Source organism: Mus pahari, chromosome 5 (assembly GCF_900095145.1).
Source record: "Mus pahari chromosome 5, PAHARI_EIJ_v1.1, whole genome shotgun sequence".
NCBI classification, from domain to species: Eukaryota; Metazoa; Chordata; class Mammalia; order Rodentia; family Muridae; genus Mus; species Mus pahari.
In genome coordinates, this window is record NC_034594.1 from 5,915,490 (window position 1) to 5,938,843 (window position 23,354).

General features: G+C 39.2%; 1 protein-coding gene across 1 annotated transcript in view; it reads right to left on the reverse strand.

Moving 5' to 3' along the window:
- Col19a1 (collagen type XIX alpha 1 chain) overlaps positions 1-23,354 on the reverse strand; it is a 321,968-nt gene that overhangs the window by 173,434 nt on the left and 125,180 nt on the right. The window contains exons 13-14 of the mRNA XM_029539352.1: positions 22,024-22,077; positions 20,164-20,199 (exon numbers count right to left, since the gene is read on the reverse strand). Of these exons, the coding sequence (XP_029395212.1) occupies positions 20,164-20,199; positions 22,024-22,077 (90 nt within the window). The remainder of the gene's footprint in view (positions 1-20,163; positions 20,200-22,023; positions 22,078-23,354) is intronic.

Genomic DNA, 23,354 nt, shown 5'->3' on the forward strand with positions numbered 1-23,354 from the left:
GGGACATCTGGGTTCTTTCCAGCTTCTGTCCTTATTACATGTTGGAGCATCTTCTGGGTATATACCTAGGAGTGGTATTACTGGATCCTCCGGTAGTACTATGTCCAATTTTCTGAGGAACTGCCAATCTGATTTTCAGAGTGGTTGTACCAGCTTGCAATCCCACCAGCAATAGAGGAGTGTTCCTCTTTCTCCACATCCTTGCCAACATCTGCCTGGACTTTTCAAATAGAGGTCTGGACAAAGGGAGGCCATGGAGATTGAAACAGTTTTGGATTGGCTACCTGAATATTCTTGATCCAGATATGCCCTTAATGACTTCATGTGCTAGGGGTAGTGGGGAGAATGGTTTGTGAAGGTGGGTTTGGGAGGAGAAGACGGGGGGGGGGACTACGATCAGGATGTAAAGTGAAATAATAACTAAATTAATGAAAAAGAAAACAAAAAATGATACCTAATAAAGCAGCACACTAGTTTTCTCCAAATTAGACAGAATGAATCTCTAACTCTTACAGAGTCATGCTGGTCACTGATGTTCCTGGATTAATGTATTCAGTGAAGAAGAAAGTTCAGTACAGAAACATACAGAGAATGTCCCACCGGCTTTTAAGATGGGGCTCGATCATTTTTGGGGTTTGTTGTACTGGTTGGATGTTGAGGTCCCCAGAAGCACTGACTTGGAATCAATGGAATCCTGTCATCAGTACCTTTTATTAAATGCCATGTGTGATAAGCGGCAGAGTTTTAGTCTCGGCTTCCTTCAGTGAGCTTACATGCAAGCAGTTGATTATACAGCACATGCAGGAAAACTGGCCAGAAACCGAGACCATGCAGAAAGGGGGAGTGGCATGGAGGAGAGTGGGTCCTTCCCTGTGCCGTTTCCATTTCTGTGTGTCTTGTGAGGTGGATGTTAACTGTCCGTTTGCCTTGTTCTGCATTTCCCCTGGGTGCTGAGGATTGGTTGACCTCAAACTCCAATCCTCCTGCTGCAGCTTCTTGAGTGCTGGGACTGCAGGCATTCACCACCACACCTGGACAGACTTTTCTTAAAAAGACTTTCCTCCCTAACAGTGTGAAAGTTGCTTAGTATTAGGGATGTCAGAGATTAACCCTCTCTCTGGACAAAGAGAAACCTTTGCAGTCCATTATACAATACTTGGGTTCCCTAATGTTGGAGTTGGTTAACCTTGATAAATCCACACCAGGTGGAGCACCCACTTGGGGGCTTAGTGCTCTGAGATGAAAGGGGCTGAGAAACTGCCAAGTTCATGGTGCTTAACCTAAGGAGGCATTCTCAGTCATGCACGTGCGGTTCGCTCTGAAAGTTTTCAGTTAGAGCACATTCAGTTCTGATTATAGATGCAGGGTATTGAACAGGTGACTTGGTTTTTCTTATCAAGGTGTGTATGCCACTTACTCTAAAACATGATTTTCAAATCAACCAGACACAATCATGGCAATAGCTACCAGCATTGTTATTGCTGAAAACTTTCAGAATGGGGACGTTGATCTCATGTCCTAAAGTGAGCTGGAAAGAAGGAGCTGATCATGGGATGCTCAAGGCAATTTTCTCCACAGGTTTTTTTTTCCCCCTCAAAACGGGAGCAGATGATATTACAATATGTTAGTATGTTAGTGCAGCAAAAGGTATTTGTTTCCTTTACTTATGAAGAAATAGTACTGAGTACCTTGAGGGCACCAATTTCTGTTAATCCTGAAGTACACAGTTGTAAATTAAATAGACAAAGGTCATGCCCTCTTAGAGCTCATACCAGTGATGGAAGAAAAGAACTGCCTTAACGTTTCAATGATTATTTCATAAAAGTCTCCCTTCTAGCTTCACATGAACTGATATTTATTTTGAACAATATTGGCATAATAACAACCATAAATAGCTGTCAGATAGTGGTTATTAGGAGCCATTTATTATTCTAAAGTGTTTACAGTATATAAGGTAGTATATACCTCATTTAACTACAATATTGTAAAGCACAAAATTGATCACGTTTTGTAGATAATGGAACTAAGGCATAGATGATCAAGACATGTGGCCAGCTTCAAACACCTGTCAGTATATTGACTAAATTGTCCCACAGAGGTTCCTGTTGTGTTATTAAAGGGGCGACATAGGTAATCAGTGTGAATGATTCAAATCCTCGTGAGAGTTTGTGAGCATTGATTAAGTCCTGCTTTATCAATCAGTGTGAGGCTCAAATACATGTATTTTACAAGTGCTTAAATAGGATGAAATGAAATTAGACCAATTTTGATGTAGCTTTATGGCTTGAATTATATTCTTTGATGTACATAAATTATTAAAAGATCTATCCATGTTAACAATTCTCCAATGCACCTGAGGTGTATTTTCCTTCGTTTTCCAAAAATTGTCCAGCATTTCTGGAACATAAAATACAATAAGCTCATCATAAAAGTTCCACAATGCTAATTTATTTCATTTTTAGTAAAGTTTTACTGTTGAGGTTTAGAATGTGTAATGTAGATGTTCTGCGAGAACAACTCAAAATGAGTGAGAAAGAAGCCAAGTATAAGCTGAAGGGCAGAGCGGGCTTTCCTCAAGTCAGCTCATTCACTTACTAAAAGACGTGGGAATCACACCCGTGTGAAGCAGGCTGACTGTTCTTCTAAAACGTAAATCTCTTCTAAGGCTAAAGCATAAATTGTTCAAAGTCTTTAAGCAGTGACTGGACAGTATTTCGGCAAAATACATAAATGCAGTTTTATGTCATATAGATAGCTCCTATTTTTATTTACATTTTTATGATTTTTTTTATACACAAGGACTGCGTTTTCAACATTTCCACATGTCCTTCTCACCCACCCCAGCAGCTTCTACCCTCATCAACTAATTCCTTTATAGAAGCCTTTTGTTTACAAACTTTAAAAGCACAGCTTTTGCTTCCTTCCTTCCTTCCTTCCTTCCTTCCTTCCTTCCTTCCTTCCTTCCTTCCTTCCTATCTTTCTTTTTCTTTTTTCTTTCTTTCTTTCTTCTTTCTTTCTTTCTTTCTTTCTTTCTCTTTCCTTCTTTCTTCCTCTCTCTCTCTCTCTCTCTCTCTCTCTCTCTCTCTCTCTCTCTCTCTCTCTCTCCTTCTCTCTTTCTTAGAGCTCATACCAGTGATGGAAGAAAAGAACTGCCTTAAACATTTCAATGATTATTTCATAAAAGTCTCCCTTCTAACTTCACATGAACTGATATTTATTTTGAACAATAAATCTCATTCTCTCTCTCCTCTCTCTCTCTCTCTCTTCAAAGTTATGAAGCTTTCTGGGTGTTGATGGTGCCTTCCTTTAATCCCTTTACACTTAGGAGACAGAGGCAGGTGGATCTCTGTGAATTCAAGGCCAGCCTGGGGTTGTTTCAGGACAGCCAGGGCTACACAGAGAAACCCCGTCTTAAACAATCAATCAGACAAACAAACAACATCAACAAAATCCCCCAAATATTAAAGTTTGTCTTTTACTCTTATTTTACTAATATTTTTTGGTTTGTTTGCTTGTTTGGTTGGTTTTGTTTTGTTTTGTTTTTTTCGAGACAGGGTTTCTCTGTGTAGCTCTGGCTCTCCTGGAACTCACTTTGTAGACCAGGCTGGTCTTGAACTCAGAAATCCGCCTGCCTCTGCCTCCCAAGTGCTGGGATTACTCTTATTTTACATTTATGGGTGTTTATATGTCTGTACACCTCATGTGTAAACAGCCTATGAGTGGGGGCTAGAGAGGGTAGCAGATCCCCTGGGAATAGAGATAAAAAGAGTTGTAAGCTGCCACGTGGGTGCTGGGAACTGAATCTGGGTTCTCTGGAAGAGTGGCCATGTTCTTAACTATGTTCAGAACCATCTGCATAGCCCCTACAAAGCACTGATTTAAAAACCAAAAGTAAGCCCCAAAACATGTTAAAGCATTTCTATAGATGTCACCCAACAGCTCACAGGTGCTTTAAAAATTCCAATGTTGAGTTAGATTTAAGAGAGATGTTATGTTATCAAAAGAGCATGTGAATAACCCAGATCAATATATCAAGAATTCAAAATAATCTTAGGTTGAATCACTCCTCATGTATATGTATACATATATGTATATGTATGTATATGTAGGTATATATATATATATATACATATATATATATATATATATGTGTGTGTGTATATATATATATACACACACACACACACACACACACACACACACACACTTTTTTTTCTATTTTTATTTACCTAAAACAAGCTACCTACAGCTTTTGGGGGTTTTAATAAGAAAATATTGTTAAGTAGATGAGTTTGTGACTGTAATGTAAATAACTTCTCATATTACAAAGTAAAAAATGTATAAATAACAATTTCCTTGGAAATAACCACATGTCTGTATACTGTACTAACAAACTATGGTTAGATATAGACTATTTGCATACTAGCTATAAATGATCAGTTTAAAAGTGACCAACCTTAACTAAGTGATGGCTTACACTTGTTAAAGGCAAAGCTAATGCCATTTACTTCAGTGTTCCCCATGCTCCTCACAGTGTATGTCCATGCCAAGCATTCAAGTGAGAGGAAGGTGGGGAGATACTATGTCATATCATGTTTTCCAAAGTATTGTCTTTGTACATACTGAGAAAGAATTATTTAAAGTCTGCCCCAGTGTGTGTACATCATGTGCTCCTGTGCATCATCAGGGTCATCTGTTAACTGACTGCCGTCTTATTTATAGATGGTCAGCTGAAGCTTTCCCTCCATCGACTACAGCATTTGGGGTAGATTTCTTAGAGTCACAGCACGCTCTCCCTCATTCAGTGCCTCACTTTCATGTAAGCAGGGTTTACCTGGGCCCCAAAGAGCTGGTCCTTAAGCATTTAGTGAGCATGGATAAAGCTCCCTTTGCTGCTGACTGACTTAACCTTTGGCCTCTGTGTAAACATTTGGTGCATGTGGATGAGTACTTAATAACTTCCCAGTGGATGGGGCCAGAGCAACAGAGTCATATTGCTGGGAACTAAAATTAGAATATATATTCTTATATTCTAATATATACATATTCATATATATATGGAATAGCAGTCTTGTGCCTTCTGTGCCTGTCTTTCTTCTAACATGACATACAAAGACCAGAAGGATGGGAGTGGGATAGGAGAGGTCAGCTAAGTCTGACCTCTATTATTTCAGTCGTAGCCCCTGTCTTGCTTCTGAAGCCACTGTTGGGTTGGTATTTCAGTAAATCCTTAGTTCAGAACTATGGCGACCTTTTCTGTAAAGGGGAATATGGTTCATTTTCTTCCCTCGCACTCTAATCTTAGATAAATCACATCACAATCAAGGAAATCACAATACATATAATAATAAATGCTCTTCTTACTTAGACATGGTGTTACTTTCTTTGTATATTATAGTATCAACAAGAAGAGACACTTTAAACACAGCAGTAATTTGTTCTTTAAAATGACTTGACATTAAGGATGTAGTTTGCCACTTATCTGGATATGATATATTAGAAACAAGCTGATTTTGAAGAGTCTTCTCAATATGCTATGTTGTAACTCATAAAATAAATTTATTAGGGTATTCAGAACTCTTTCTCCTAAATGATATCTATTTTGCCTTAGTATTTGGCAATGATATTAGACATACCATTATTTCTGTTATAGTGGTGACCAGAGAAGTTGAGGAAACTGATTTAGTCACAGTTCTTAAACTCATTGTTTAAAGATGTTTGTATCCATGTGCATAATACATTGATATGGAACTATTCTTTGTGGTTAGTAATGTATTCAAGAGAATTTCATCTGGAATCATGATGCTATTGAAATTTGGACTAATAAAAGCAAAAGGACACAATTAATAGTTTGTTTGATATTTTGATATATGAAGTACTACATCTACCTTCTAAGAGATCAACAATGTGCTAAGAAATGGATGAAGGAATACAGTTAGGATTTACTACAAACTCTAGGTAAAGTTCCTATAAACTGTAAGTCAAAGACTTATCCAGTGTATACTTTAATAATTAGTGGACATATCACAGGGATTAGAATTCAACAGTCACCCACCCTTCCCTTCACTGGAAACCTGAAGCTGAACAGTAAACAACTCTCTTAGAAAGTGACTTAAGAAGCAGAAAGCTCCAGTAAACAAATGACCTTCAGGAGATTTAAAAAAATGGTGTCAGCTGCCAAAAGCAATCTACAGATTCAATGCAATCCCCATCAAAATTCCAACCCAATTCTTCACAGAGTTAGAAAGGGCGATTGGCAAATTCATCTGGAATAATAAAAAACCTAGGATAGCAAAAACCATNCTCAACAATAAAAGAACCTCTGGTGGAATCACCATGCCTGACCTTAAACTGTACTACAGAGCAATTGTGATAAAAACTGCATGGTACTGGCACAGTGACAGACAAGTAGATCAATGGAATAGAATTGAAGATCCAGAAATGAATCCACACACCTATGGTCACTTGATCTTTGACAAGGGAGCTAAAACCATCCAGTGGAAAAAAGATAGCATTTTCAACAAATGGTGCTGGCACAACTGGAGGCTATCATGTAGAAGAATGAGAATCGATCCATTCTTATCTCCTTGTACAAAGCTCAAGTCTAAGTGGATCAAAGACCTCCACATAAAACCAGAGACACTGAAATTGATAGAGGAGAAAGTGGGGAAAAACCTCGAAGATATGGGCACAGGGAAAAAATTCCTCAACAGAACACCAATGGCTTGTGCTGTAAAATCAAGAATTGACAAATGGGACCTCATAAAACTGCAAAGCTTTTGTAAGGCAAAAGACACTGTCAACAAGACAAAAAGGCCACCAACAGATTGGGAAAGGATTTTTACCAATCCTAAATCTGATAGAGGTCTTATATCCAATATTTACAAAGAGCTCAAGAAACTGGACTCCAAAAACTCAAAAAATCCCATTAAAAAATGGGGTACAGAGCTAAATAAAGAACTCTCAACTGAGGAATATCGAATGGTTGAGAAACACCTGAAAAAATGTTCAACATCCTTAGCCATCAGGGAAATGCAAATCAAAACAACCCTGAGATTCCATCTCACACCAGTCAGAATGGCCAAGATTAAAGATTCAGGTGACAGCAGATGCTGGCGAGGTTGTGGAGAAATAGGAACACTCCTCCATTGCTGGTGGGATTGCAAGCTTGTTCAACCACTCTGGAAATCAGTCTGGTGGTTCCTCAGAAAATTAGACATAGTACTACCGGAGGATCCTGCTATACCTCTTCTGGGCATATACCCAGAAGATCTTCCAACTGGTAATAAGGACACATGCTCCACTATGTTCATAGCAGCCTTATTTATAATAGCCAGAAGTTGGAAAGAACCCAGATGTCCCTCAATAGAGGAATGGATACAGAAACTGTGGTACATTTAAACAATGGAGTACTACTCAGCCATAAAAAACAATGAATTTATGAAATTCTTGGGCAAATGGATGTATTTGGAGGATATCATCCTTAGTGAGGTAACCCAATCACAAAAGAAGTCACTAGATATGTACTCACTGATAAGCGGATATTAGCCCAGAAACTTGGAATATCCAAGACACATTATGGAAAACAGAAGAAAATCAAGAAGGATGAACATTTGTGGATACTTCATTCCTCCTTAGAATGAGGAACATAACCCCCATGAAAAATTATAGGTACAGCGACAAAGTTTGGAGCTGGGATGAAGGGATGGACTATCCAGAGAGGACCCCATTCAGGAGTCCATCCCATCATCGGCCACCAAACCTAGATACTAATGCTCATGCCGGCAAGATACTGCTGAAGGGACCCTGATATTGCGGCCTCTTGTGAGGCTATGCCAGTGCCTGGTAAACACCGAAATGGATGATCACAGCCAGCTACTGGATGGAACACAGGGTCCCCAATGGAGGAACTAGAGAAAGTACCCAAGTACCTGAAGGGGGCTGCAACCCTGTAGGTGGAACAACAACAGGAACTAACCAGTACCCCCTGGGTTTGTGTTTCTAGCTGCATTTGTAGCAGAAGATGACCTAATTGGCCATCAGTGGGAATAGAGGCTCCTTGGTCTTCCAAACTCCATATGACCTAGCACAAGGCAAGGCCTGGGCCAAGTAGTGGGAGTGGGTGGGTAGGGGAACAGAGGTGGGGGGAGGGGTATGGGAAACTTTCGGGATAGCATTTGAAATGTAAATAAAGAAAATAATAATAATAAAAAAAATAAAAAAAAATGGTGTCAGCAATGGAAAAGCCTTTAAAAATACACCACTTTATTAGTTTCACCCAATTTGTTGGTAAATAAACTCTGTTAGAATAGAGAATCCAGTAAGCTAAATGACTGAAGCTAATATAATATTACAAAGTTAAGAAAGAACTTATTCTCTAAAACACCAATTATTTCTTGAGAGCAAACAACCTGTCAAGTACTGTTAGAGATGCTGGGGATTCAAAGAAACTAACTTTGTTTTTAAGTGGGTCGGCGTAAACCCTGCATTCAGTGTCTTACTGTGTCTAACTCCTAGTTTGCTCATAGTCAATGAGCAGAGCCATCAAAGAATCTTGCCTTCATATGGTTAATATTCAGACAGAGAAGGGAAGGGAAATCAAAGTAGTAAACAGAAGTCTATGTACATGAGAACATTAGAAGAGATGTGCAGTAAGACCGTCGGGTGGGCATTAGGTACCCTAATAGTGCCTTCTAACAGAAGGGTAGCCTGTGTGCTCACTGAGAGGATGACGAGTAAGCAGAGTTACATAGACTTGCCCAGGATAATACTTCCCTGTAAGTATCCACGGGGAAGGATGTTAGCTATGTATGCATTAGGAAGAGCAAAGAGGAACTGTGTAGCTCCTATGGTGGGAGTGGGAGTGGGAGTGAGAGTGTGCCTGGAGGTGAGAGAGAGAGAGAGGGTGGGGGGAGAGGATACTGTCAGAAAGAAAAAACAGACAGCTTAAAAAGCTCAGTGAGAATTTAATTCCATAAGACTTTGTAGGCTATTGTGTTGCATTTGGATGTCAGTTTAAAGTCAAAGCAGAAGACATTGTTGACTTTGAGCAGGATGTTCTGGGATGTTCTGTTTTCTTTATTCAGAAAAGGCTCAGGGATAAAGGCTCAGTAGTGGAGGCTTTTCTAATATGTGCAAAGCCATGGGCTCAATCCCTAGTAGAAAGAAGTCTCAAGAGGGACAGAAGTAGTAGAGAGATGACAGAAATAACCAAGAGACACGTGGTACTCACATGAGTGAACGGGAGTGGAAGACACCATGAGAAGTGGTTAGATCCCAGGGAGTTGTCAAATATAAGGCCAATGGGAGCGGTTAGTTTATATGCTCATGTTTACAAAGGCAACACAACTAAGGCAATTATATGCAATTCAGTATTACATAAAATGTATCTTAAGTTTCCAGAATGATCCATAAGTTCCTATTGGACCAACAACACGGATAATTATCAACTCTGCACTAAATATAAAGACATAACAAGGAAGGGTGGAGAGTCGGCAGAAGGTCACATGTCACTGAATGCAGCTGTTACACTCACCCTCTTGTAACACGTTTTAATTTTTTTAACCTAGTAGGGAGATTCTATAGTCTGAACATTTCGTTTTCTTCTGCTTGAAACATCAAAGCAGTCTATTATAGTTTTATATAATATGTAAATTGTATTGCTAAACACAAAGTATGCTATATGTATGTGTGTGCATGCATGTGCACGTGCGTGTGTGTGTTTGTGTGTGTGTGTGTGTGTGTGTGTGTGTGTGTGTGTACACTCACGCACTAACAACTACCTGAAGACACTGGAAATGTAATAAATGTAATTGGAATGTAACAGCATTTGGCAGATTCTGGATTGGAGTCCAAGTTTGGAAAAACTAAACAGCACAGGACCATTTTATTATTTGTAAGAGGTTTAGACTGAGCACAAGGACTTAACTGAGTAGCTGAAGGAAAAGCTTGTGGGAAAAGCTGGATTGAAAGATCCAAATTTAGAATTTAGATCAGTGATTTGCAACCTTCCTAATTCAGTAAGCCTTTCATACAGTTCCTCGTGTTGTAGTGAGCCCCAACCATAAAGTTATTTTTGTTGTTATTTCATAACTGTAATTTTGCCACTGTTATGAGTTATAATATAAATATCTGATATGCAGGTTATCTGATATGCACTCCATGTGAAAGGGTCATTAGATTGCCAAATGGGTCGTGACCCACAGGTTGACAACCACTGGTTTAGGTCAAAGGCCATTCCTGGAAAGTAAATGGGTGGGGCTTACAAAGCCCTGGAGAAAAGTTTGCCCCAAATTTGCAATCTAAATACTGTTCAAATCTCTTGCAGGTCTCCTCTAGTTTAGGGGAAAATTTTAAAAAGTGGAATTTCAACAAGTGCCAATTAGAAGGAAAAGTGTTTTGTAATATGAATTCAGCTAATGTAACTCATTAAAACTACATTATTGATCTCCAGAGAAATATAACATAATATAGGATTTGTGCTTCTTAGTTTGTATTAACACAAATCTAGATGTATCTGAGAAAAAGGAATCTCAGCTGAAGAATTGCCTCCATCAGATTCTCCACTAGCTGTGTCTGTAGGGAAGTTTCTTGATTGATTATTGATGTCTGAGGGTCCAGGACATTGTGGGCAGTATCACCCATTAGCCGATGGGCCTGAGCTTCACTGTATAAGAAAGCAGGCTGAGCGAGCCACTGGGGAACCAGTAAGATGCGTTCCTCCATGCCCTCTGCTTCAGTTCCTGCCTCCAGGCTCCGCCTTTGAATTCCTGCCCTGACTTCCACTCACGGTTTTAAGTTGTGAGGTGAAAGAAGCAGTTTCCTCCCCAGCGTGCCTTTGGTTATAGTATTTGTCACAGCTACAGAAAGCAAGTTATGGCAGAGGTCTTTTAATTCACTGGTAAATATAAGAGAAAATTATTTGACATACAAGAATGGTATAAATATATCTCATTCTACAAACAGCCTGATCAGGAATCCAGCTTGACATTACTCATGATAGATTTACCTGAGAACTATTTTATAGTATCTAACACTATAACCAGTGATAACCAAAACATTAGTGAGCCTGACAGCAGTGCACTAGAAATGATTCCTTTCTAAAGAAGGGTAAAAAGAAAAAAATATAACAGAGGTTAATAGACAAATAAAACATCATTTAAAAATTCAAAAATATGAAATTGACATCACCAAAGAGGAAAAGAGATAGTGGGTCAGGAAATGATCTCATTCTCTCAAATTATGTGAAAGATACAAATTGAAAAATTCATGAAACTCATTAGGACAAAGTTAAACATATATACACCTAGCTTGCATCATTATTAAAGACCTAAGACATGATTAAAAATAATGAAAGCAGCCAATGAAAAATGAGACATTTTGATTGGCGTGTTATCAGAAATAACAGAGCCTAGAAGAGAGAAAAGAGCTTTTGAGTGGTCAGACTGAAGCCCACATCCTTCATTAATATAGTAAAAATATACAGCATGGTCAAGTAGGGCTTACTTTCTCAGGCACACACTCAGAAAATATATATAAGCTATTTTACCATATTAAGGTGTTGAGAGAAAAAAACAGTACATGTCTACTCCAATATCTGCAGAAAAAAAAACCATAAATTCAACATCTAGACTTTTTAAAAAATCTGCCAAATAAAACCAGAGAGAAATGTCTTTAGCCAAATCTAAAAACAGAATGAAACAATCATAAAAGTTACAGGCTTACTGTAAACTCTGGCACACTTAGATTCAAAAAGAAGGCCCTACTACCTTATTAATTTACGGTTATTTAAGCTACCATTAAAAACAACAACAACATCAACAACAACATCTAATGTGTATTTGGTCTAATGATTTTGTTACGTTAATAGGGTCCCCCAAATTGCACGGTAATCTGCATGTAAGATGCTGAAGTTCCCCGCCCCCAGGTTAATTTTGATTGGTAAATAAAGTTACTAGTGGCCAATGACAGGGCAGGGAGACATAGGCTGGACTTTAGGATTCCAGGGCAAGGGACCAGGGGATGAGGAAGAAGATAGAGCCACCATGCAGGGAAAGGAGTAAAGAGCAGGCCTGAGAGGTGCCGAAGAGAGAGCAGAGCAATCAGAGCCGGGGAGGAGTGGTCCCAGCCCCAGCCCCTCCTCTTACCCACTCTAGGGCAGCAAAAATGAAATACAGATTTCAGTAAGTATAGCTCAGGAATATCAGAGGGGAGGTGTTTGCTATGTGGAGGTTTGGGAGTGACTCAGTCATTGAGCTGTTCAAGGCATATTAAAATATAAGGCTGTATGTGTGTGTGTGTGTGTGTGTGTGTGTGTGTGTGTGTGTGTGTAGTGTGTCTTTCAGGAACCCAGAACACAGAGGGGAGGGGAGCAAGGAACTCATAGCAGCCACCTGGTCCATTAAGAAGAGATGAATTGGCAACTACAACAATCTACAACATCAAAGCAAACAGAAAACAAGAAACAGAAAGATCACATTTAATGTGAAACTTATGAGCTTGCATGCTTGAAGAAGGAAGTTGTCATAAGATTAGGGCAACATAGTTAGCTGTAAGTACATACATGAGACCATATGAACAAATCTGATTGCTTACTAAAGTTGTAGATGCATGCCAGCATAAAGAAGGAATATTATTAGAGAATAGTGCATTTTTTGTCTCTTGGGAAAGCTGCTGTCTCAGTATAATATTTGGAGTGGTCTGCTCTTTCTCTTGTTGATTTGTAATGTTTTCCATATTATATCACAAAGCCCCATAAGCATTTGAATGTGTTTCAGGGCTTTGAAAATTCTTAAACTAAAACATTTAACAATGTTAAATAGTGTTAAGATGTAGTTGCCTTTATAATTCTTATAAGTTAACAAAGACACCAATAATTCATATACCTACTTTGGAGAGGGAAATTAGACAGTATATTGTTAAATTGGACAACAGACATTCTTTATTATGCAATGGATTTAGTTGAAGAGAATATATATAACCTATTACATCCACATGGATAGAGTTCAAAAGCTAATAAGGAATAGCATACAGCAAGTACTTATTCCAGAAAAAAACCATGTTTGAAAAGGTGTTGTCTAACATGATCTTAAGTACATGCCTATAACATAGACATGTAGTAATCAGGGGTCATTATAATTTTATAATTTCTTTAGAATGAAAGAGAAAAGTAGACATCTAATGATACTTTCTTTGTTTAAAAACATCTAAGACAGTAATATAGGTTATTAATATTGTTTACATTAAATAATGAATGCAGTATCCATTATGTTCCATAGTCTTCATTAAACAGGAGAGAATTTATGCCTATTATTTTAACCTGGACAAGAGCCTATGCCTGGAGAGATCCCAGGCCACGAATAAGAGCCTATTATTATTGTTTTCTAAATGGTCATGTTGTCAAACTGCTTATTAAATATTGATTTATAGCCATAGAGTTCTGCTCTCTCATACTTGGCCACAGAAGCTCCTTTGTCCAGTGGGTAGCAGTTATTTCCCTACAAATTTTTGGCCAGAGAGGCCTCAGAGCACTGGAAGCAATGGAGTCTATTGTCATTGCTTTTGGTTATCCACTTCAACTGGACAGTAAGACCCTATTGCTGAAGACACTACACATTTTGGTTGTAGGACACAGAATTAGTCTTCAACTAAGCAAGAAACTGTGCTTGCTGGCTGTCTTTCACAGTGTTACAAGGTGCTATGCCGGCTGCTGGGTGAGAAAAGTCAGCAATAGTCTTGCCCAGTACTGGACACTGAACTCTGTAATAATGACCTCCCAGCCAAGATGTTTCTACTGGTGCAATAGCAGTGAAATGTTTGTGGAGATGACCAATCAGTCCACTGATTGGATTGGAAGCCTATTCTACAGGAAGGAATTCATTAAGCATGGTCAAGGCCCAGGGATAGAGATCCGTAGGCCTGTTGATGAGGACTTTGGAAGTGGTCATGTTATCAACCTGCCTTCTAGATATTTTATGTTGCTATTCCTCAACCTCCATCAGACAATTTGTTACTGCAGTAGGTAGTGGCTAATACAGAGGAGCATTGTTGTTCAGAACGTGGAGATTAAGAGACTGAGTGATTGACTGTAAGTGGGATATATCAATAACCCTCTTCACAGGCTCAGGAAATGTCTTAGAAGAGCAGTAAGGAAGCATCTAAGAACTGGTAGATATGGTTGGGTGCTGTGAAATGTGGTCCTCTGGACATAGCACGGCTATTACATACATAAAACCACAGTGGCCATGTTTACCTTCACAAGACCTGAACAAGATGGAGGCAGCTAACAACTCTAGCACATTGTTAAGGTTGACCATTTGATACTGGACAACTAATTGCTGTGCTCTTTTCTGGTGGAGACCATTTCTCCTACTCTCATCATCCCTTAGTTGTCTGTAGTTCTTTGTGTAGGATAGAGGCCTCATGAGATTTCCCCTCTCCATGTTAGCATGCCTATTGTTTTCCTTGAGCAGGTTATATTTATAAAATTAGTATATATATATATATATATATATATATATATATATATATATATGTTACATATATGTAAAAATTAATGAAAAAAGAGATTAATTTGAAAGAAAGCAAGGATGCGTAAATGGGAGGGTTTGCAGGGAGAAGAGGGAAAGGGGCAAATTATAATTTCAATTTTTTCTAGCATGGAGGAAGAGGGACTCTAGACCTAGCTGATGGTTGATGGCTGCTAAGGGAGGAAGAGCCACTTCTCTTTGAGCTTGGTGTATTTAGGAAAGATTCTTGAACGAGGTTTTGTAGACTGTTTCATGCTCAGATTCACAGGGTTGTTCTTAAGGTTATTCCTTAATGTGTTGTTATTAGGATAATCTGGAAAAGCTTTAAAGACGGCAACTGGGAAGACTTCAACTTGATTCACACGATGTCAAAAGTCATCATTCAGATTTTTCAAGTCAAGTCGACTGACAGAATAGGTATGGCTAAAGATAGAAGAGGCAGAGGTGTAGCTGCCACCCACTTCTACATCTTCAGTCCCCAAAGTATTCCTCTTTCTTTCTCTCTACCTCCCATCAATCCTGTAATTCCCCCTTCTTCTCTCTTTCCCTTTCATTCTTTCTGTCTCTTCATTTTCTTCCAACTCCTTTTCTGTTCATTTAGCTTTATTTTTTTATCTACCCCACCCCCTGCCATGTGGTCCCTTTGGAGTTCTGTCTATATGACCTGTGAAGGTGAATATACAGAAGGATGCAAATGTTATCAAAAGGATTCAACTCTGGATTCTGAACATGACCTATTTTCATCAGTCAGAAGGGGTTTTAGTACAGACTGCATTTAAACTGCAGCACCATTGTGGTCCATCTTCTTGCTAGCCCTCTTTTCTATATTGTTTTTTGATGGCTTCCTGTAGAAGAGAAAGAGTCCATGATTGTGAGGTGGCAGGGAAGGAAAGAACTGCCATGATTGAGATTCTCTGGTGAGCCTGCTTTGGGGGTTCTGTACTTCATGACATTTCACCAACTTCCCTTCTCTCTATTCCTTGCGAATTGGCTTCCCTTACTCCTTTATCCATTTCCTTCACTGGGATCCAATCATAGATGAGAACTTGGAAATTAAAAATATGAAACAAAAGTAATACTTAGTGAAAATGCATGGTTTTGAAAGAAAGCAAGAACGTATATATGAAAGGGTTTGGAGGGAGGAAAGGGAAGGGGCAAATGATGTCATTATATTATTATCTCATTTTTTTTTAAGCATGGATGAAGACAGACTCCAGACCTAGCTGATGGTTGATTGTTGCTGAGAGAGGAAGAGCCACTTTTGGGGGCCTTGGTGTATTTAGGAAAAATACCTATTGGATTGACATCCAGTACTGGATTAGTTACAGTGTGGTTTTACTTTAGTTTTAAAAATATAAACCAATGGTCAAAGCACAGGGATATAGAGAAATAACCACAATAAACCCAACCATCCACAAACATGCTTCATGCAAAGACATTATCATTATTACTATTTCTCTGCATTCACTGCTAAAGCTTTATATTCCATTAAGATAACTAAGTTCTGTGATTTAGATGAGGAAAGGTGTCTAGCCGGCTCACTCTTTACTCGGCTCATCTATAGAAGCTTGGGTAGTCTTTAGGACTCTCTGTCTTGGAGTTGTCAATGCTGTGAGCTTTCTTAAGAAAAAGAAGCATTCTCTGCTACATATGCAGCTAGAGCCATGAGTCCCACCATGGTTTTTTTTTTCTGTTTGGTGGTTTAGGCCTTGGGAGCTCTGGGAGTACTGGTGAGTTCATATTGTTGTTCTTCCTATGGGGCTGCAAACACCTTTCTCTGACTCCTTCATTGGGGACCCTGTGCTCCATCCAATAGATGGCCTAGTCACTCATCAGTAGGAAGAGAGGCCCTTGTCCTGTGAAGATTCTATGCCCCAGTATAGGGGAATGCCAGGGCCAGGAAGTGGGAGTGGGTGGGTTGGGGAGCAGTGGGAGGAGGGAGAGGGGATTTTTGGAGTGGAAACTATCTTAATTTTTACCAGTATGCTTCCCCAATGATAGAGATATTTCTTTATTACTGTTCATTGAGTTGGACTTCAAATGAAAGCCAGGCCGCTGCAACATTCTCAAAAAAAAAAAAAAAAAAAAAGGGACAGGAAGAAAGCTTGTTTCACCAGTTTCTGTAAACAATGGTTTTCCATACACTACTTGTGGGACCTAAAAAATGTGTTGGTCCCACGTTTGGCCTATTAAATTAAAATCTGGTGGGATGGAGGCCCAAGGTTGGTATTTTCTAAAGCTTGCCAATGGATTTTAGTGGAAAGTGGGTTTTGAGAATTACTGTGGATTAGCACCCTGATTTATCATTGTCTTGTTTAATATATTACAGAGTGGTTAGTCATTTGACTTCCCGGAAGACTCATATCAGTTACTTCAATTAATAAAATATTAATATGCATTATAAGATCAATTAAATATTTAGTGCACACCCTTATTTTTAGATGATGACTGTGTACACAAGGAAACAAATTGGTAGCAGGTATATCAAATAGTAATACACACATTATTATTATTATTATTATTATTGTTGTTGTTTCATTTTATAAAATAAATTGCAATACATTTTTATTAGACTTTGGATTTGTCATATCTTTAGATACCACAGAGCAAAATATCCTAGCTTTTTCTCTGTAATGCATCCTAGAAGACTGGCATTGAGACCACCATGGGGGGGGTTCCTTAGAAAAAAGGAATCAGTTGCTGTGAACCATTCATACTGTCGATAGAGACCAGTACAATTCCTTGGCTGCCGTGGGTCCCAGATTTCATTTCAAGTGAAATAATGAACAAAGTTCATATATCAGCCTTCACACAGGAGCTGAAAATGACCAGCGAGTCAAGTGACTAAGTGAGGTAGTTAGACACGTGACTAAGCTGAAGAAACAGTCACTGGCCTTTATGAACATAGGGGAGCATGTGTCCTTTTTACATGTTGGACCATCTTCTGGGTATATGCCCAGGAGTGGTATAGGTGGGTCCTCAGGTAGTACTATGTCTAATTTTCTGAGGAACCGTCAAAGTGATTTCCAGAGTGGTTTTACCAGCTTGCATTCCCACCAGCAATGGAGGAGTGTTCCTCTTTCTCCACATCCTCACTAGCATCTGCTGTCACCTGAGTTTTTTATTTTAGCCATTCTTACTGGTATGAGGTGGAATCTCAGAGTTCCTTTGATTTGCATTTCCCTGATGACTAAGGATGTTGAATATTTCTTTAGGTGCTTCTTGGCCATTTGATATTCCTCAGTTGAAAATCTTTTGTTTAGTTCTGTACCCCATTTTTAATAGGGTTATTTGGTTCCCTGGAGTCTAACTTCTTGAGTTCTTTATATATATTGAATATTAGCTCTGTGGTACATTTACACAATGGAGTACTACTCAGTTACAAAAAACAATGAATTTATGAAATTCTTAGGCAAATGGATGGAACTAGAAAACATAATCCTTAGTGAGGTAACCCAATCACAAAAGAACACATATGGTATGCACTCACTGGTTAGTGGATATTAGCCCAGAAGCTCGAAATACCCAAGATATAATTCACAAACTACAGGAAACTCAAGAAGAAGGAAGACCAAAGTGAGGATACTTCTATCTTTCTTAGAATGGGAAACAAAATACCCATGGAAGGAGTGATAAAAACAAAGTGTGGAGCAGAGACTGAAGGAACAACCATCCAGAGACTGCCCCACCTGGGGATCCATTCCACATACAATCACCAAACCCAGACACTTTTGTGGATGCCAACAGGGCTTGCTGACAGGAGCTGGTTATAGCTGTCTCCTGAGAGGCTCCACCAGTGCCTGGCAAATACAGAGGTGGATGCTCGCAGCCATCCATTGGACTGAGCACAGGGTACCCGATGAAGGAGCTAGAGAAAGGACTTGAGGAGCTGAAGGGGTTTGCAGCCCCATAGGAGGAACCACAATATGAACTAACCAGTACCCCCAGAGTTCCCAGGGACTAAACCACCAACCAAAGAGTACACATGGTGGGACTCATGGCTCCAGCTGCATATGTAGCAGAGGATGGCCTTGTCAGTTATCAATGGGAGGAGAGGCCCTTGGTCCTATGAAGAGTCCATGCCCCAGTATAGGGGAATGCCAGGGCCAGGAAGCAGGAGTGAATGTGTTAGTGAGCAGGTGAAGGGGAGGTATAGGGGGTTTTCTGAGGGAAAACCAGGGAAGGGGATAACATTTGAAATGTAAATAAATAAAACATCTAAAAAAAAGCTAAATGTTTCTTTCAAAATTATTTCATTCAATTTTGAAAATAAAGTCCTTCAAGATTTTTTCATCTTCTAAAGTAAAGCCCCGTGTTTCACTTCTTAGATTTCCCATACACCAAGAAACATTTTTCTTCTTTAAATGCCAGTTGGAAAATGATGTGAACTAGACAATGCTTTCATTCCATTCGGGTTGTTCAAGTCTAGGTAAAATACACACATATAAGATCACAGCCCTTCAAATGTCAATGCTCTATGGCCAGAAGTGCCCCATCCCAAGTCCTGGGAGACATCTACCATCATCATGGATCTTTGAATATTAGTGACTTCTGCTTCATTTACAATTAATAATATCAACATGAAAGATGACAGACATCAGGCTACATTTGATCTTATTCTTTTTCTTTTTCATTAAGCTTAGAATCTTTCTTAAGTTAAATGAGAATCTTTAATGCTCTATGCAGAGAATTTGGAGTAGTAGATTGTATGTAAATGGAATACTCCATATGTTTATGATTAGATACTTAAGAAATGATGAAATATTTACTTGGCAACTATCCTATCATGTGCACATTATTAACTTTTCTCACGAATCTCCTGCTGTTTTATCATTTGCAAATCTTATAAATAAATCATGGGAAAATAGTCTCTGGTAGGTTTGCAAGCAAAGTAACAATCAGTGTGAAAGTGTATCTCTTGTCTGAGTGTGGTGGCCCACACTTTAATCCCAGCACTTGGGAGGCAGAGTTCAGTGGGTCTCTGTGAGTTCAAAGCCAGCCTGGTCAACATAGAGAATTCTGAGTTCTGGGTGTAAGGTCGGTCGGGGAGGGGAGAGGAACAGAGGGGAATGAGGAGGGGGGAGGAAGAGAAAGGGAGATAGGATGAGGATGAAGAGGAGGAAGAGGAGAAGGAGGAGGAGGAGGGAGAGGAGGAGGAGAAGGATGAGGAGGAGGAGGAGGAGGAAGAGGAGGAGGAGGAAGAGGAGGAAGAAGAGGAGGAGGAGGAGAAGGGGAAGGAGGAGTTTTTTCCTATTGGATGGTTATATCTAGTGTCACTTTTACAATTTTTAGGCCAAGTGGAACTGTCTACTTCTACTTACTCATAATATGTATTTTATTCAAAAAATAATGCCTAATCAACCCCAGGGACGTGGTTATGAACCATGGTAAGGATGTAGAAATATGCTTGAGGTAGATACTGATTACAGACTTCTATTAAAAAGAAAAATACTCCTAAGGCTTTGGGCCAAGAACATCATTGCTCAGGGCAGGAATTCATCTTTAAAGTGAGAAGGTTTGCTAGGCATATTCAAAGCTCACTATTAATTCCTGTAATACTTAAATTGTATCTCAGTCATGATGTGATATGAAAAGCAAATGGAACATTTCAATTTTTTTCTTTAAAATTACTTACAGTTAAGGCTGGTGGCCCTGGAGGTCCCATATCACCCTAAAATAGATGAAAGAAAAGTTGCGGTTAACAACAGCACCTTTCTGTACATTATTTAAGAGGTTATGGAGAGAAACAATATAAAAAGATAAATCTTTTTCTTTTACATTTTCATCTGTTCTTTGAGAACTTCATGATATAGTTTGAATCATATTCTTCCCCCGTTTTCCAATTCCCCCCAAACCCTTCTCAATTTCCCTACCAGCAAATTCATAATTTGAAAGGATATAAAAATAGAATTTTTCTTGATAAAATTTTTTGCACAATGAGAGCTGTTTCACGTTCCCTTTGGGGCTTATGATATAAAAATCGCCTTGTGTGCCCTCATGCTTTCTGCAATAGCAAAATGTGTTTTGAAAAAGTAAAATAATCTAAATTTTTTTTATTCTTTTGACTATGAATCCAAAATTAGAAAAAATTATCTTTCCAAATATGGTTCCTTGCCAACAGAGCAGCTGGGAAGCGTCATGAAGGCAGATAATTTTTCTGACAAAGTTTGTATGAGAATCAGCAGAAATAATAAGTGGATCTCCCCGCCCCACCATGCCTTCCAGCTGCAAGGAGCTGTTCCCACAGCCTCTGCTAGGCTCTGCTGCATCGGCATCACTTGCGCCTCTAGCTCTCAGAAAGCTCCCTCCGTCTGTATTCTCCAGTACTAGAATTGCTTTGCTGACCTACGTGAATACAGGTTTCCAGGTGTGTGTATCTTGGCTATTAGAAAGTCCTTGAAAATGCTGGGCACGGTGGTAGACATTCTAAATGCCAGCACTCAGGGTAGAGACAAGAGGATCTCTGTGACTTTAAGGCTAGCCTCACTGACGCTGCAAGTTCCAGACCAGCCAGGGTTACACAGTAAGGTCATGTCTTTTAAAAACAGACTTTGAAAAAGTCTCCACAGTTCATGCTGTGTCACCCCGGTGCTCTTCTGTCTCAGGAGTTCTGTCACTTAAAGAGAACTCCATAGTCATCGAGACCGAGTGGCCTTGCAGTGCTTTCGTTGCCTTGAACATCGTGGAGTCCTTGTGTCTGTGGCATGAGCCATCAGGTTGTCATGCTAAATCTAGGATTTTCTCTTTTTCTCATTAAACTTAGGCATCTGAAGTTTTAAGGCATTGTATATTCCTTCTTTTTGGGACAAGTAACAGTTGTTAAGGAACTTAAATCAGTTCCTAAGGATCGCTCTGTGAGATCGTCTGGTGCAGAGATAAATATTTAAGATAGGAAGGAATTCTGTATGCCCTCAGCGTGAATAAAATGCAGATATATACAATTCCCATGAAATCAGGATTGCCTAATTACCGTATTCAGTACAACCCTTGAATTTAATACTCGTTGGCTCTCACTGAAAGGCCACTTCCAAAATGCTGTTATGAAATGGTACAGTGGGAAAGCACAAGAAATGGATCATTTGATTTAAAGTGGAGGCACAGAGTGAGCTTCCTTTCCCCCAACACCACCTGCCTGATCATTAAGGTGACAGCTTGGTGTTATTGGCTGAGTTTCCTGACACAGGACACCTTTGCTAATGTGCTGATGGAACACTCTCCCTGTCAAGCAAAGGTGAGAAACAGGGGTTTCACTCCTGTGTTAATGTCAGCTAGTGACTGCACACACAGTCTCTCACATTGAAGCAACTAAAAGGCTTTCCTCACTCAGGCTTTTCACACAACAGCCTTCTGCCATATTCGGGATGTTTGGGTAGCCAGAGAGGATCTACAAGAAGTCACTCACTTCAGGCCGTGTGTGTGTGTGTGTGTGTGTGTGTGTGTGTGTGTGTGTGTGTGTGTGTGTGTGTGTGTGTGTGCTTCTGGGTAGATACAGTACCTTTTCTCCTTTTGGGCCAGGTGGACCTTGAGGACCAGAGTCACCTTTCAAACCCTGAAAAGAACATAACCAAAATGGTTTTCTGTAGAAGAGTCACCAAAAGTTCCAATTACTGACAGATTATTAGAAAAACAAAAAAGACAAAAACACAAAAATAAAAACAAACAAACAAATTAACAAATAAAAAACAATTCATGCTTCCTGAACTCCCAAATCCCAGTCTTTCCTTTCTAGTACAGAAACAGGCAACTAGCATCGCTGTGATAAACTCCATCTGTGCTATGGTGCTCCATTGTATCTGTGCTGTGGTGCTCCATTGTATCTGTGCTTCAGATACCTTAAACCAGTGCTGGGCCTCAATACTGCATATTTGGGCAACTTTGCATCCTGCTAAAATTACATTAATTCACCATCTGGGGAACCATCATTTAGATCTATATGAGCCTTGAAATATCCTCTTTGGATTAAATTTGTGGATGTTGTAAATACCTCTGATTTTGCATTGATTTAGCCTTTATAAAGCTTGCCAAAAAAAAATCATGAGTTACATCAAAAGACATGTTCATGTGTCTATCAAGAAATTTAATTATTGGGAGGAGGACTACAGAGGCTGCGTTCTTCTGTCCCTCATGGGGCTGGAGGTAAAATGTAGCACTTGTCCATTTGAAACTATGTTTCAGTTTTCTAATTTTCTTTTTTTTAAAACCTGGATTTATAAAGATATCAAATGGAACTACATGAGACAGAAAAATTGTCAGATGCGTTTTTTCCAATATGTCAAATCCTCCTGATTCTTGGGTGTTTGGAGGAGGCACTTAATTGGTGATGGCCACATCGATTCTTCAGCTGAAAGTGTTCTCTGTGGAAAGGAGAAGGTGAGTCGGATGAACACACCCTGACTGGGTGTGAGTAGGAAGGATGCCTTCCTTCGTTTGAACACATAGGATGAGTGAGGAGGAACAGTGGGAAAAGGGTGCATTTGGGAGTGATATTACATACTGTAAGTCTAAACATCTTGCTGTTCCTAGCACAGGGATCTAGCTATCACTGCTTGGGAGTTTTGTAGGGAATAAATAACGCACATCCCAGCACCTACAGGTATTCAGTACAAAAATCTAAGGACAAACCAAAGTAATAAAATAACTAGAGGAAACAATTTTGTTGCACAGAATGTGAAAACCATGTCAAACATTAACAAGAACAAAGGATGAATAAAACATTCAACTTGAAAAGCAACTTTGAAATGAATAAATACCTTCATGTATTTTAATCGTTTTAGTGTTTAATAAATAATATTTAAAATGTAGTAATCTGCTATATTGTATTTGGAA